At 62.0% G+C, this 14,261-nt stretch overlaps 1 protein-coding gene across 11 annotated transcripts in view; it reads left to right on the top strand.

Annotated features, from left to right (window-relative positions):
• The window catches only part of PHLDB1 (pleckstrin homology like domain family B member 1), a 53,561-nt gene that overhangs the window by 19,302 nt on the left and 19,998 nt on the right, over window positions 1–14,261 (top strand). For 6 of the 11 annotated variants that reach the window (XM_045283547.1, XM_045283550.1, XM_045283548.1 and 3 more), the window contains 7 exons: window positions 3,661–3,786; window positions 5,495–6,840; window positions 9,274–9,555; window positions 9,971–10,111; window positions 10,201–10,338; window positions 12,841–12,969; window positions 13,325–13,480. In XM_045283547.1, coding sequence (XP_045139482.1) covers window positions 3,661–3,786; window positions 5,495–6,840; window positions 9,274–9,555; window positions 9,971–10,111; window positions 10,201–10,338; window positions 12,841–12,969; window positions 13,325–13,480 — 2,318 coding nt within the window. Of the gene's footprint in view, window positions 1–94; window positions 290–3,660; window positions 3,787–5,494; window positions 6,841–9,273; window positions 9,556–9,970; window positions 10,112–10,200; window positions 10,339–12,840; window positions 12,970–13,324; window positions 13,481–14,261 lie in introns of those variants that run through there. The other 5 variants (XM_004712780.2, XM_045283551.1, XM_004712779.2 and 2 more) reach the window with 2 other exon arrangements.

The raw sequence follows: 14,261 nt of genomic DNA, 5'->3' as shown, positions 1-14,261 counted from the left end.
GTGTGTGTGTGGGGGTGCTGAGAGACCTCCACACATTTCTGCAGGTGGGACCTGGAGGTGCTCACCAGCCGGGCACTGCTCATCTTCCTGAGCCCTGGGCGCGTCCCTCCGCGGACCCACTGGATGGAGTGAGGGGCCCTGTTTAGGTTGGAGGGAGCCTAGGTTTTGACCAAGGGGGTCTCCGATATTGGGGCACAGGGTCTTCCTTTGGTCTCTCCTCACCCGGCCTCCCTCCGGCCATTCAATCTGTGTGGCCAGCAGGGCTGTGACTGGCTGGTTCTGTGAGACGGTAAGTCTTGAGTCTGAGTCTGGTGAACGCCTTGGTGTGAGGGGGTGTTGGGGGTGGTCTCTGTGTGCGTGTGTGTCCTTGTTTCTTGCCGGTGTGCAGCCACCCCACCCCTCCCACCCCCTGCACAACTGGGCCTGAGTGAGACCCCTGGGAGCTGGGGCGCTAGTACTGGCTTTTACTCCAGTCCTGCACTTGGCACACACTGGAAGGGGTTCTGGGGGTGCTTAAATGGGCTAGCTTGGGGGCGGTGAGGCCGAAGTAGACAGGTTTCTTGCCAGCCCCTGAGGGCAGTGGGAAGCAGCCCCGGGCAGGCCGGCCAGTGCAAATAGAAAGTTAATTTGGGCCGGGGCTGGGTGACTGTCAGTCCTGTTGCCCTGCTGCCCGCTCTATTAATATGGCTCCAACCCTGCTGCCTGGCATCACCTATTTATAGCCCATAGTCGGTGGCCACACCCCCTGAGCTGGGAAGGGTGAGGGGCAGAGGAGGGGGCAGGGTGGAGGGTCTTTGGATGCCAGCAGCCTCCTTGGGTGGGCCTGGAGCTGATGGGGTGGAATGCACCCAGTCTGCCCACCTCCTTCCCTGAACTGTGTGGTCAGGCCTGAGGCCCACACCCTCTTCCCTAATCAACCTGGGTTGAGTGGATGAGTCTAGCTAGACCCTATGAACTCATCATTAATTAGCTTGTTAAAGGACCCAAAAGGAGGGGGCCGGCTCTTTGGGAGACAGCTGTGGTTGTGATTAGAGGCCAGTGCCTCGTGCGCTTGGCTATTACTATTTTTCAGTTAGAATCGCCCTGGGATCTCCGGATGGGTGACTCGGAAGGGAAGGTGCCTCTCTCCCAACTGCCCATTCTAACTGCTGTCAGGTTGGACGCACGGTAACTGGATAGGACTGGGTAGAACTGTCCCATCGAGTTTCCAAGGGTACTCGGAGGCAGACTGCCAAGGAGGAGCTAGTGGAATTGAACCACCGTTTCGGTTCCTATGGCTTCACCGGGATTCCTCATCCCCTCAACCCCCCTGAGCAAGTTACTGGGAAGGCCTGTAACTGAGGGTGTGGGCCCAGGGAGAGGCTAACTGCCCACTGTGGTTCTCTGCGATGGAGTTCACAGCCTCCTGGCCTCTTTGCTCCACAACAGTGCCCAGAGTCCCAGCCACAGGCTCCTGAACCTCTCAGGAGGGGGCTGCCTAGGTACCCAGGAGGCCTGGGATGCCCCTTGCCCTTGCAGCCTGCCAGAGCTGAACTGTCTCAGCATCCAGGAATGTAGACTTGCTTGCCAGGCTCAGCACAGACTGGCATGAAGCTTGGGGTGCCAAGTAGAATGCCGGGACCCAGGTTTTGGACACAGGGGAAGAGTGGGTGGTAGAGGCCATCAGGGCCCTGGCTTCTCCCAGAGTAGCATCTTTTGAAGGCAGCCTTCAGCCCCTGGTGGGCAGGGAGGGGAGGAGCTTTGCCAGCCAGGCTTAGGCGCCTGTGGGCACACCTGCTGCTGTGCACAGGCTTGGTGCCTCGGGCTACATTTTCTGGCTTCCCAGTCCCCCTGTGCCCCTCCCCCCTGCACTCACATTTCCTGGGCAGGACTGGGCTTGTGTGTACTGGGAATGAGCTTGGCTGAGGCCGGCCCAGTGGCCTAGGCTTGGCAAGATTCCAGGGGAGGCCAGGGAGCAGAAAGAAAGATGCCACGCTTTGTCAGAGGCTGGCAGTCTCCATACTCTCAGAGAGGGTGACAGAGCTCTCCTCAGGCCACACCATGCTTCCCACTCCTGTCCAGGCCACTCCAGTTAGCAAAGGAGCCCTGGTGGCACAGTGGGCTGCTAACCGCAAGGTCAGCAGTTCGAAACTACCAGCCATTCTGTGGGAGAAAGATGGGGTTTTCTACTCCCCTAGAGTTACAGTCTGGAGACCCACAGGGCAGTTCTGCCCTGCCCCATAGCCTGACCGTGAGTGAGCATCAACTCTAAGACTGAGGGTTTTTTTCAGTGAGTCCCCTAAAAGGATAGGGTAGAACTGCTCTGGATGGTTTCTGATGCGGTGAATCTATGGGAGCCAACAGCCTCAGCTTTCTCCCTTGGAGCAGTTGGTAGGTTTGAACCATTGGCCTGGTGGATAGCAGCCCACTGTGTGACCAGGGCTCCTACACAAGTAGTAAAGAGCCAGAAATATGCGGTCATCTAGCACAGAAGCAACAAAGCCCACCAGCCTGTGTGACCACGAGGTGTCGAAGGGATGAGGTACCAGGCATCAAAGAACCAAAAAACCTCATTGTGAATGAGGGGGAGTGCAGAGTGGGGACCCAAAGCCCATCTGTGGGCAACTGGACATCCCCTTACAGAAGGGTCAAGGGGAGAAGACAAGACAGTCAGGGTGCAGTGTAGCAACAATGAAATATACAACTCTCCTCTAGTTCTTAAATGCTTCTCCCCTGCCCACAAACCAACATCACGATCCCAATTCTACCTTACAAATCTGGCTAGACTAGAGGATGTACACTGGTACAGATAGGAGCTGGAAACACAGGGAATCCAGGGCGGATGACCCCTTCAGGACCAGTGGTGAGAGTGGCGATACCGGGAGGGTGGAGGGAGGGTGGGTTGGAAAGGGGGAACCGATTACAGGGATCTTCATATAACCTCCTCCCTGGGGGATGGACAACAGAAAAGTGGGTGAAGGGAGATGTCGGACAATGTAAGATATGACAAAATAATAATTTATAAATTATCAAGGGTTCATGAGGGAGTGGGGAGCAGGGAGGGAAGGGCAAAAATGAGGAGTTGATGCCAAGGGCTTAAGTGGATAGCAAATGCTTTGAGAATGATGAGGGTAACAAATGTACAAATGTACTTTATACAATAGATGTATGTATGGATTGTGATAAGAGTGGTATGAGCCCCCAATTAAAAAAAAAAAGCCAGAAATATGACCCCGGTTCCTCCCTCAGATCCCAGGATTTGCTGGCACTCAAACGTTCCCTTCCATCCATGGGTGCAGGTTGGGATGGAGGGACATCCGTTCACATGCAATCCGTTCACATGCACTGTCTCATTCACCTGCCAGGTCAGTGGCCCTGTCCCCACTTTCCTGGTGAGAGAACGGGACTCAGAGCTGCAGTGACCGCCCAAAGACCTCCGGGCCATTAAGAGGAGGAGGAGTTGGGCCAAGGCTTCAGATTGGGGGCTTGTAATGCATGGCTCAGCCCGCTCTGCATGCTGGGAAGCCCTGGAGGGCCTGTCTCTAGCAGAGTTGGGTGTGGGTGCCCTACAGGGGATATGTGAGCTGTGTGGATGTGGACACCTGTGTTGGCCATGCTGGTGCTGCGGGGCGAGCGTCACTCAGCCAGGCTGGCCCTGCCAAGCCTTTTCTTTCTCTGCAGGCTGTATGTTGTGCCTGGGCCAGTCTACCTTCCTCCGCTTTAACCATCCGGCCGAAGCCAAGTGGATGAAGAGCATGATTCCGGCAGGGGGCCGGGCCCCGGGGCCCCCCTACACCCCCAGCCCTGGTAGGTATCCAGCTGGGACAGGGATGGGGTTGGTGGTGGCCCTTGCCTACTCTGGTAACACAGGACAATACCTTTGATCTGGGCTTGCTGCCACCTGTGTGGGCCACTGGTGATGAATGGCAGGCAGTCAGGCCACTGGGAGAGATCCAGGACTTGGCTGGAATTAGGGAGTCATGTGCCCAACGGCTGAGGGGTTCTGCCAGCTTGTGTCCCACTGCCCTGGAAGATGCTGGTCCGTGCGTGGGACCCTGGCACTCTGTGTCCTGGGAACCAGCAACTGGTTGGCTTAACCCTTGAGGGTGGCCTGATGGGCAGTCGAAGCTGTAGGCTGTGTCTCTGCTAAGTGCTGGTGGATCCCACCTGCTGGTGATCTGGTCCTTGGACCCTGCCCCACCCTGGCCCTGCCAGGCCAGTTGATGACTCAGGGGAGCAGCTGCAGTTTATGTGTGCATTATTGATCCCAGAAAAGAGAGTTGGTGATTGTCTCAGGGGCCCAGCCTTCCCTCTCCTGCCACCCACCCCCACCTCAGTCCAGCTGCCTAGCAGGGGGTGGGGCACAGACTAAGAGTGCCAGTGGGCATTCAGATGGCGCTGGCTGACAGGTGCCAACCTGGGGCTGGGACAGATGGATAGGGCAGGTAACCCTAGTGGTTAGTCTGGGACCCGGGGGGAGATGGGTGGTTCCAAGGACCATCCATTGTCATGAATGTCTCTAACCGGGGTCCCACTCATTCTGGACCCAAACAGTCTTGCAAAGGCTGTCTCACCTCTCCCTCCCAGTCATTTCCAGCCCTCTGGGGTTTCCGCAGCCTGGGCTCCCAGCCCAAACCACTGTCAACCTCCCTGCCATGAAACCGGTGCCCACTCATAGCCACCCTGTAGGTCAGGGTAGAGCTGCCCTCTGTGGGTTGCTGAGACTGTCACTCTTTGCTGGAGGAGGAAGCCGCCTTTCTCCCGCTAACCGCTGACCTTGTCACCCACCACCCCACCAGGGCTGCGTAGCAGGCTCAGCCAGCTCCTGTTGAGTCCGCCCTCTCCTCCAGCCCCGCCTTGCCCTCCCAGCTCTCCCAGCGCATTCCGAGGGCTCCTGGTTGGTTGGCTGAGCCTGGGGCAGGGCCAAGGCTCTTGCTGGCTTAATGGGATAATTAGAGGCACTGAGCTGCACCTAGCCACTGGCCAGCCTGGCTTCTAGGAACTGAGCCTGAGAGCCAGACCCCTCCCCTGCTTCTGATTGCATGTCGTGGGGCTGCATGCACCCCTGACCCATCCACCCTGGGGGGCTTCCTTTCTCCCTGGGCCTCTGGTGCCATCTTGGAGAAGGTCCCCTGGGAGCTCTAGCTGCCCCAGGCTCCTCCCTGTCTACTTGCCCTTCCCCTAGGAGAGGCCCAGGAAGTTTGGGAAATCCAGGCAGCGAGGAGCCTAGTGGGAGTGAGACAGTGGTGGGCAGCAAGTGGACCTGGCGGTGCCTGGCCTCGTCTGCAATGCTGAGCCATCCAGCGTTAGAGCCAGACGGGTCCTGCACATCCTCTTATGTACAGGGGGGATACTGAGGCAAGCTGAGACCAAATGCACAGTCCATAGTGGTAGAGCCTTTGTAGCACTGCTGCCCACCCCTGCCTGAGGAAGGGTGGGGTAGGTGCCCTCCCCCCTGCTAGAGGAGGGGCGGGGTGGAGAGCAGGGCCTGAGGCCTTTTTGCGGCTCCCCTCAGCTGAGTCCGAAAGCCTGGTGAATGGAAACCACGTCCCGCTGCCTCCCCCCCGGGTCCCCCCGGCCTGTGCCAGCCACAGTTCCCTGGTGAGTTCCATCGAGAAGGACCTGCAGGAGATCATGGACTCGCTGGTGCTGGAGGAGCCTGGAGCTGCTGCCAAGAAGCCTGCTGCCACCTCCCCTCTGTCACCGATGGCTAATGGAGGGCGCTACCTGCTGTCCCCTCCAACCAGCCCTGGCACCATGTCCGTGGGCTCCAGCTACGGGAACACGTCGCCAGCCTTCTCCCCACTCTCCTCACCAGCCAGCAGCGGGAGCTGTGCCAGCCACTCGCCCAGTGGGCAGGAGCCAGGACCTTTGATGCCCCCGCTGGTGCCTGCCCGCTCCTCCAGCTATCATCTGGCCCTGCAGTCCCCACAGCCCCGTCTCAGTGGTGCCCGGCCCTCTGAAAGCCCCCAGCTGAGCAGAAAAGGAGGCCACGAGCGGCCCCCCAGCCCTGGCCTCCGGGGTCTGCTGACGGACAGCCCTGCCGCCACTGTCCTGGCAGAGGCCCGCAGAGCCACCGAGAGCCCCCGGCTGGGTGGACAGCTGCCTGTGGTGGCTATCAGCCTGAGTGAATACCCTGCTTCCGGTGCCCGCAGCCAACCCGCCAGCATTCCTGGCAGCCCCAAGTTCCAGCCTCCAGTCCCTGCTCCCCGCAGCAAGCTGGGCACACTCCAGGACCGCCCGCCCAGCCCTTTCCGGGAGCCGCCTGGCCCAGATCCGATGCTGACAACCAGCCCCTCTCGCCAGCTGGTGGGCCGGACCTTTTCTGACGGGTCCGCTGCCCGCATGCTGCAGCCTCCAGAGAGCCCCCGTCTGGGCCAGCGGGGCCTGGACAGTCTGCGGGAACTCCCTCCCTTGAGCCCATCCCTGCCCCGCCGGGCACTCTCCCCGGTGCCAACTCGGACCACCCCGGATTCCAAGCTGACCAGGGACGTGGCAGAGAGTCCCAGGCCCCGGCGCTGGGCAGCTCATGGGCCGTCGCCGGAAGACTTCTCCCTGACTCTGGGTGGACGGGGACGCAGGACACGGAGCCCCTCGCCCACACTGGGGGAGCCTCTGGCACCCCGCAAGGGCAGCTTCAGTGGCCGACTGAGCCCGGCCTATAGTCTGGGCTCACTGACGGGGACCTCACCTCGCCAGAGCCCCCATGCCCAGAGGAAGCTCTCCAGTGGGGACCTGCGCGTGCCCGCCCCCCGGGAGCGGAAGAACAGCATCACTGAGATCAGTGAGGAGGACGACCTCCTGGACTACCACCGGCGGCAGCGCCAGGAGAGGCTGCGGGAGCAGGAGATGGAGAAGCTGGTGAGCGGAGGCCAGGAGCTGGCTGGAGGGCAGGGGCACTGCCAGGCCTGGGGAGGCCAGCCGTCCAAGGGGGAGGGGGCCTGGGACAGGGCCTGCCTTTGTCCGCCTTCCCCGCTTTCAAAACCCCACCGCCCTCAAGTCCATTTCTGACTCAGAGCGAGTGAGGGGCCTGCTCCGGAGAGTCCCGAGGCGGAGTAGCTTTCCTCCTCCCGCGGCTGCAGGGTCCAAACTGCCCACCTTGCTGTGAGCAGCTCAGTGCAACCCACTCTTCCCCGGAGCTCCAGCCCAATGAGCATGCTCCAGGTCCAGGTGCCCTGTGGACTCCTTCCGCATCTCAGAGGGGCCCCTCCTTTTAAACGCCTGCTACCTTTGCCATTATCTGCCGGGCACCCAGCTCTTTGTCTCTGGGCACAAATACTTTCTGCTTCGCCGTATGAACCGGAGTGTGAGCAGCACGGGGCGCGTGGGGAACACGCCCCACTGACGGCGAGCCCTCACTGCTTCCAGAGGGGAAGGCGGAGGCGAGGGAGGGCAGTGGGGGTGTCCAGTGAGCCCACTCCGCCCCACTCCACCCCTTATTGCTTCCCTGACCTGTAGGAAGGGGTGGCTCTGGCACTCCCTGGCCCTGCGGGACCTTGTGAGGTTGGGGGTGGCAGGAAGAAGGTGAGAATGAGTGAGTGGCCCTGGCCTGCCCTGAGCTGGCCCGTGGGAGGGGTGTCTGTGTGTGTGTTTGCGGGAGGGGGGTGGTGTCCAGGGCCTGGGTATGGCTCTGGGCAGCTGTCTGGAGCTGGCCTCTAGGCTGGGTGGGGGCTGGGATTCCCCAGATAGTAAGGGAGCTCAAGAGGCTCTGTTTGCCCCCCACCCCAATGCCTCTCCTTTGAGGCAGACCAGTCAGTCCCCTTTCGGGTGGGGATGAGAACCCCAGGATTGGCTTGACGAGGTAGACTAGAGGCTCCTCTGGGGACAGGGGACAGCTCCGCGTGCCCGTGTGGGGCATCTTTTCATTTGTTGCGGCTTCTCCTCATCCTCTTGACCTTGATCTAGAGCAGGGATGTCAAACTGATGGCCCTTGGGCCACATGTGCCCCCGAGGTCATTTTTTATAGCCCCCGGTGCTCTGAAATAAAATGAAAATAGAAAAAAAATTGTTATGAAGAAAATAGCACTTAGGGGAGATGGAGGCAATACCGTGCACACAATTCCCTCGTTACAGGCTAGGAGGCTGGAACAGGCAGAGTGCTGGCCTGGCCCAGACCCCTTCCCCTCTCTGGGGGAGCCCTCCCATCCCCCCCGCCCCACACACAGGCACACACACACCTCACCACTAGCACCAACCTGCCCCACCTGCCACTTTAAGCTTGAGGCTGCCAGCCCCACCCCGCCCTCCTCACCCAGGCTGCTTATCTGGGCCCCGGGGCTGGGGCGGGGAGGCAGTCCCAGCGGTCTGGTACTGAGCTGGTTCCTGGTCTCCGCCATGGACATAAGCAGGTAGCTGCAGGGAAGCTGGGTGAGAGTCTGGGGGTCTTGGGCGAACTGCCGCTGGTGGGAGGTTCCTGAGGAAGTGGAGGGGCCTTGAAGAGTCATATGTACCTGTGGGAGTGAGAGTGGGTGGAGTACCTTCAGGGCTGGGTGTTAGGAATGAGGGTGCTAGGTGCAGACCAGCAGCTTGATTGAACCAGCCCTCGGCCATTGCAGGGGTGGGGTGGGGTGTTGAGGGGGGACCCCCCCACGCGTGACAGGGCTGTGAAGTGTTCACATCCAGGCCTGTGCCCTCTGAGCCTGGCAACTGCCCGTGTGACTGCTCAGGGGTTGAGGGCCACCCGTGAGGGACAAGGGGACAGAACCAGGACTCTGCCTCACTGGCCACCCCATGTGTTTGCGACTGGGGTCTCCATGCCTCAGGATGTGTCTGCATGAATTTCTGTGTCCGGTTCCTGTGGGTCTGTGGTGGGCTGCTCACCGGCCGGTGGTGTGGGTGCCCACTGTCCCGTGTGCTGGACTGTGGGTACCTGTGTGTGTGTGTGGTGGTGTGTGTCGGTCAGCACATGGCCCGCGTGGAGATATGCTGGGAAGGCATCTCTGTGGTTTTAACCCGTGTCTGCCTGAGTAGCTGTAGCCAATGGTGGCCTTAGTCTGTATACTCAGTCGTGCGCGCTTGGGTGCCTGGGTGTGTCGGCCTCGAGTCTGGGAGCCTCTCCAGGCCTACCAGGAGGAGGAAACGGAAGCAGAGAGACTGGAGAGAATGGCCACGTGGGCATGTGCCCAGCAGCCTGGATCCTCCTGCCCACTGAGTCCTCCCCCCCCGCCCTTGCTCAGGCCTTAGGGTAGGGGTTCTCCTGACATGATACTGGGCCCCTGGGGTCCAAGTTTTCTGTCCCCGGCTCTAGGACTTGGCCTCTGCGCCCTCACACCCTGCTCTGTCCGCCCTGCCCAGGAACGCCAGCGTCTGGAGACCATCCTGAACCTGTGTGCCGAGTATAGCCGGGCCGATGGGGCCCCTGAGGCCGGGGACCTGCCCAGCATCGGAGAGGCCACTGCAGCTCTGACGCTGGCCAGCTGGAGGCCCTCGAGGGCCCTTGCAGGCGCTGCGGGGCCTTGTGCACGGAGCAACCAGGAGCCTGGAGGCGCCCCCCAGCGCCTGTGGGAGAGCATGGAGCGCTCAGATGAGGAAAATCTGAAGGAGGAGTGCAGTAGCACCGAAAGCACCCAGCAGGAGGTAGGGGGCATGGCCCGGGGCTGCCCGACTGGGCTGTGGGGCGGCAGAGGAGGCCGGTATGCCAGTTTGTTAACGAGGCCCCAGGAAGGCTGGAGTCATCGAAACACTCGAGTTAGGGAAGAGCTTGGGGCCTCGAGGCGTAGAGATGAGGAGGCAGGAGGGTGCAGGCAGTGGGCTGGTGAGCTGCCCAAGCTGGACATGTGCTTTCTGCCTGGCCCTGCCTTGGGGGCCCCTGCCAGGCCCAGCATTCAGCGCTGCTTCGTGGCTCCCCAGTGTTGAGCCTGCCTGGGACCTGCCTCCTCTCAACTCAGTGCTCCTGCACGCACTCTAGGCACCAGCAGCCACGCTCAACATCTGCCCCAGAAGGATCCAGGCTTTGCCCACGGTCACCGCCTTGCCTTGCCTTGCCTTGCAGCATGAAGATGCGCCCAGCACCAGGCTCCAGGGAGAGGTGGCGGCTTTGGAAGAGGAGCGGGCTCGTGTGCTGGGCCGAGTGGAGCAGCTCAAGGGCAGGGTGAAGGAGCTGGAGCAGCAGCTGCAGGAGTCTGCCCGGGAGGTGAGCCCCAGGGCCCCAGGTTGAGTGGGGGCCCCAGAGAGGGGCATGCCTCCTGCAGCCTTGATGTGGAGCCTGGCATCTGCCCACAGGCCGAGATGGAGCGGGCACTGCTGCAGGGGGAGAGGGAGGCTGAGCGGACACTCCTGCAGAAGGAGCAGAAGGCGGTGGAGCAGCTGCAGGAGAAGCTGGCGAGCCTGGAGACCAGCATCCCAAAGGAGAGGGACAAGGTAATTCACGCCTGGCCCAGTCCACTGCTGGGTACCAGGGGCCTGGACGAGGAGGAGGAAGTGCCGTTTCGGGACCCTGCGCTCCCCACCTCATCTACCTTGCAGGCCAGGAGAGCTCTGTGCCTCTGCAGGGCACCTGGAGCTCTGTGCAGGTACCAGCTGGGAAGGCACTGCCAGGGGCTGGGCTGGTGGCGGGGGCCTCCTCTCTGGGTCTCTGTGCTACCTCCGGGTGCTTGGGTACCTGCCATTCTGGGCCCCCAGGGCCCTTCTAGGAAGTGCCCAAGCCCCCTCTCAGCGGTGAGCCCTGTCCTGGGAGTGGTTCAGGTCTGACCAGGTGAGCCATGTCTTCCTCCAAGCACGGCTCCGGTGTGCAGGACATGGTCTTTGGGAGATGGTCTTCAGGTCTCTGCTGCCCCTGAGCCTTCAGGATTTGCAGCCTCCCCTCCCAGCTCCTGCCCCTGCCCCTTTCAGATTTCGTGCCAGTCTGCAGGGGCCGATCCATCCCTCAGGGGCCCTGCCAGCCGTGCCCAGGATGCCCCGCCGCGTGCCAAACGTTCTCAAGTGGAGAGGGGATCGCCTATTTCTGGATTTGACAGTATTCCCCCCGAGAATTCCATTTTCCTTCTGGAGTTTTTGAGCAGATTTCCCTCCTGCCTTCAGTTTTGAGGCTCTGAAAAATTCTTTGACCCACTTTTTTTTTGGAGCTTTGACTCTGGCCCCCCAAAAACCACACTCCCAAATTCTGTGCCAGATTAACTTGATGCTTGCCAGCCAGGCTTGCACTAATGCCCCTCCCATCCCTGTTCTGGGCCATCCGCATGCCCCTAACTGCCACTGCCACCCAGGCGGTGCTGGGCCACGCCAGCCTTCGCACTAACTCCAGGGGCGCCCCTGGGCCCCCATCTCTCCCTCTAACACTGCGCCTCCTTCCCTTGGTGTGAGCCCCAGGGGTTTGTTGAGAGAGGCACAGGTAAGGGTCGCACAGCTCAGCTGTACGAGTGGAGTGGGCATTGCAAGGTTGGGGGACTGAGTGGCTGTAGGGCTTCTCCCATCTAGAAAGCCCGCCGCCTGCCTCCAGACTGTGGGTAGTTTTCTTCAGGAAGAGAGAGGCAGGCTGGCCAGGTGGCCCAGACTTTCCCTTTGGAGCCAAGGGCCAAGGGTCCCCATGTGGCCCTCTCGTGGAGGGCTTGGACAGGCCTCAGCGCAGGGGCTGGTCTTCCTAGTGCTTCAGTCTCTGGGCTTCTTGAATCTCATCCTAACCAGGTCTCGTCTCTAGTAGCCACCAGGAAGGTAGGAGATGGCCCAGACCAAGGCCAAGGCTGGGGAGGTGCTGGATCTAGCATGTGTCCTACCTGGGTCTTCTTCTCCAGGGACGGGGAGACAGGACCCTTGTAGGTGCTTACTCCCGAGGAGTAAGGGCGGGGGAAGCTCAGCATTTCACAAGGGACTGACTCAATCTCATTTCTCCTTCCCTGGGGTGTTCTGGAGGCCAGCGGGCCTTTTCTCTGGGTCAGAGTATCAGAGGTGGCAGTGGCGACAGTGGTGGTGGCCATGCGGTGGCGGTGGTAGTAGTGGTGGGGTCTTGGGGTGGTGCGGGTGGAGGTGGTCCTCTCAACTTCCCTCTCCAGCCCCAGCCCTGTCCCCACTCTGGCTTGTTTCTCTGCCTGTCCTGTCCTTTGGAGGGGTGACTCACCAACCCCTCCCCTCGGCCCCCTTCCGCCTTCAGAGGTGTCATCTCACCCCAGACAGAGCCATCCACCTCCTCTCCGGCCCCCTCTGAGGGCTCTTGTCACCATGGCAACGGGGAACTAATTGTAACCCTGGTGCCTGCTGAGGTTCAGCCTTCAGTGCCAGCACCCACCCCCACCCACCCAGCCAGCCCTCCCTCCTAGGGCGGGTGTGGGGAGGAAGTCCCAGGGGGCTGGGCTGGGGTCCCCTCGCTCACCCTCAGCTGCTTTAGCACCCTCAGCTCCTGACTCACACGTACCCCTGCCTCTACCCCACACTGCCCTTGCCCTTCCTCCCAGGGTGAAATCTTGGTCTCTGGGCTGAAGAAGAGGGAGGATGAGGGAATGGAGCTCCTCGTGTTTTGACCTTGACTGGTTTGGGGAGAAGGCCAGTGGGCTGGGGATGGAGGGGGGGGTGTTGTGGGGGGGGTGGACTTTTCTTTGGGCGCCCCGCCCCCAAACAGACACGTGTAGTTGCAGGAGCTGCCAGAGACCACAGTTTCCGCCCTGCGCCCCTCCCTGCCTGTGGCAACCTCCCCTGCACCTGAGCCCTGTGCCTGCAGCCCAGCCCCGTCCTCCTGCACCCCTTGCCTCCTCCCTGCTCCTGCCCGTCCCTCCCCTCCCCTCCCACCTGTTCTGCCTCCTGGCCTGGCAGTGCTTCGCCCGCCCGCCCGCCGTGCCGGCGCCCTGGCCCGTGGCGGGGCTCTCGGGCCGGAGTTGAGGAGTGTGTGTTCTCTTTCTCCCCTGTGCCGCCCTCCCCCCTCCCGCCGACCAGGAGAGGGCGGAGCTGGCCGCGGGACGGAGGCACCTGGAGGCCCGCCAGGCGCTCTACGCCGAGCTCCAGACGCAGCTCGATAACTGCCCCGAGTCAGTGCGGGAACAGTTACAGGAGCAGCTGAGAAGGGTCAGTGTCACCAGCCCCCTCCCTGGCCCCCGAGGGCCGCCTGCCCAGCAAGAAGAGGAGCGCGGCGGGGCAGGACCACCTGGCCTCTGCAGTACCTGCTCAACGCCAGGGTTGGCGCCGTGGCTTGGAGGGGACGGGAAGGCTTGGGGGCGGGGTCAGCCCCCTCCTTCCTGCGGCTCACAGGGGAGAGGGGCCGGGTGGGCTGGGAGCCGATCTCCTCCCCCCTCCCCCCAGGCCCTGCCCCCAGAAGCTGCCGCCCTGGGGCTGGCCCTGGCCGCCCTGGGGCCTGCCCTAGCCGGTCGGCCCCGAGTGGCCTTGCGAGCCGCCCCAGCACCGCTGGTCACTGTCGTTCAAGGAGGCGGAGGCCCTGGAGACGGAGACGAAGCTCTTCGAGGACCTGGAGTTCCAGCAGCTGGAGCGGGAGAGCCGCGCGGAGGAGGAGCGGGAGCTGGCCAGCCAGGGGCTGCTGCGGAGCAGGGCCGAGCTGCAGCGCAGCGTCGCCAAGAGGAAGGTGCGTGCGCCCGGCCGCGTGGGGAGCTCGTGCGGGCTCATGCACCTCTCCGAGCCCCCAAATCGAGGGATGGCAGACTGGTGTGGCTGAGCCGTGCTTACTGCACCCTGACCCGTCTCGGCCTCCCCGTGGAAGGCGCGCAGGTTCTGGCCCGGGAGTGGGAGAGAGGAGGAGGTCGGAAAGAAGGGCTACCCTCATCCCTGTGGAGCGCCCTGGCTGGAGGTACTGGGCGCTGACTCCCTGCCCTGCCTCGGCTAGGCATGGGCTAAGGCTGCCCAGGGGATTGGGTGTCCCGTAATGTCTTCTCTGGATCCCAGCCCGGTCAGGTGGGGGGCAGGTGTGTTTGTGAGGGGAGGGGCTCCCTGGAAGAGCACATGTGCCGCTGGTGGCAGGCTGGAGGTGAGATGGGGGAGAGGCGTCTGGTGGATTTGGTGGTAAATTGGGAGCCTCTGGTCGCACCAACCACATGCACCTCCCTCACCTCTCTCTGCCCTGCTTTGCTGGACAAGTGAGTCTGGTGGGCTGATGGTGAAGCAGGAAGAAAGCGGGCCTTTCCCGGGTGCCCAGCCAGCCAGGCGGCTCCCCCAGCTGGTCTCTACAGTGGGCCACAGGGCAGGCACTCAGCCTGTTGTGCCCACCAGGAAACCAGGATGTAGAGAAGCGACTTCCTTGCCTAGAGCCTCTGGTTTATAAGCTTCAGAATCAGACTCAGGCCTGCGCTGGCCCTTGCGCTGTTCTGCCCAGGGGCTGGAGGCAGGGGCTGGCGCTTCTTGGATTCCTG

The sequence above is a fragment of the Echinops telfairi genome, unplaced genomic scaffold (genome assembly GCF_000313985.2).
Source record: "Echinops telfairi isolate 266 unplaced genomic scaffold, ASM31398v2 ScPeMD7_7463;HRSCAF=8501, whole genome shotgun sequence".
Lineage (NCBI taxonomy): Eukaryota > Metazoa > Chordata > Mammalia > Afrosoricida > Tenrecidae > Echinops > Echinops telfairi.
The sequence above is the reverse complement of the archived record's forward strand: the minus strand, read 5'-3'. Positions and strand labels throughout refer to the sequence as shown.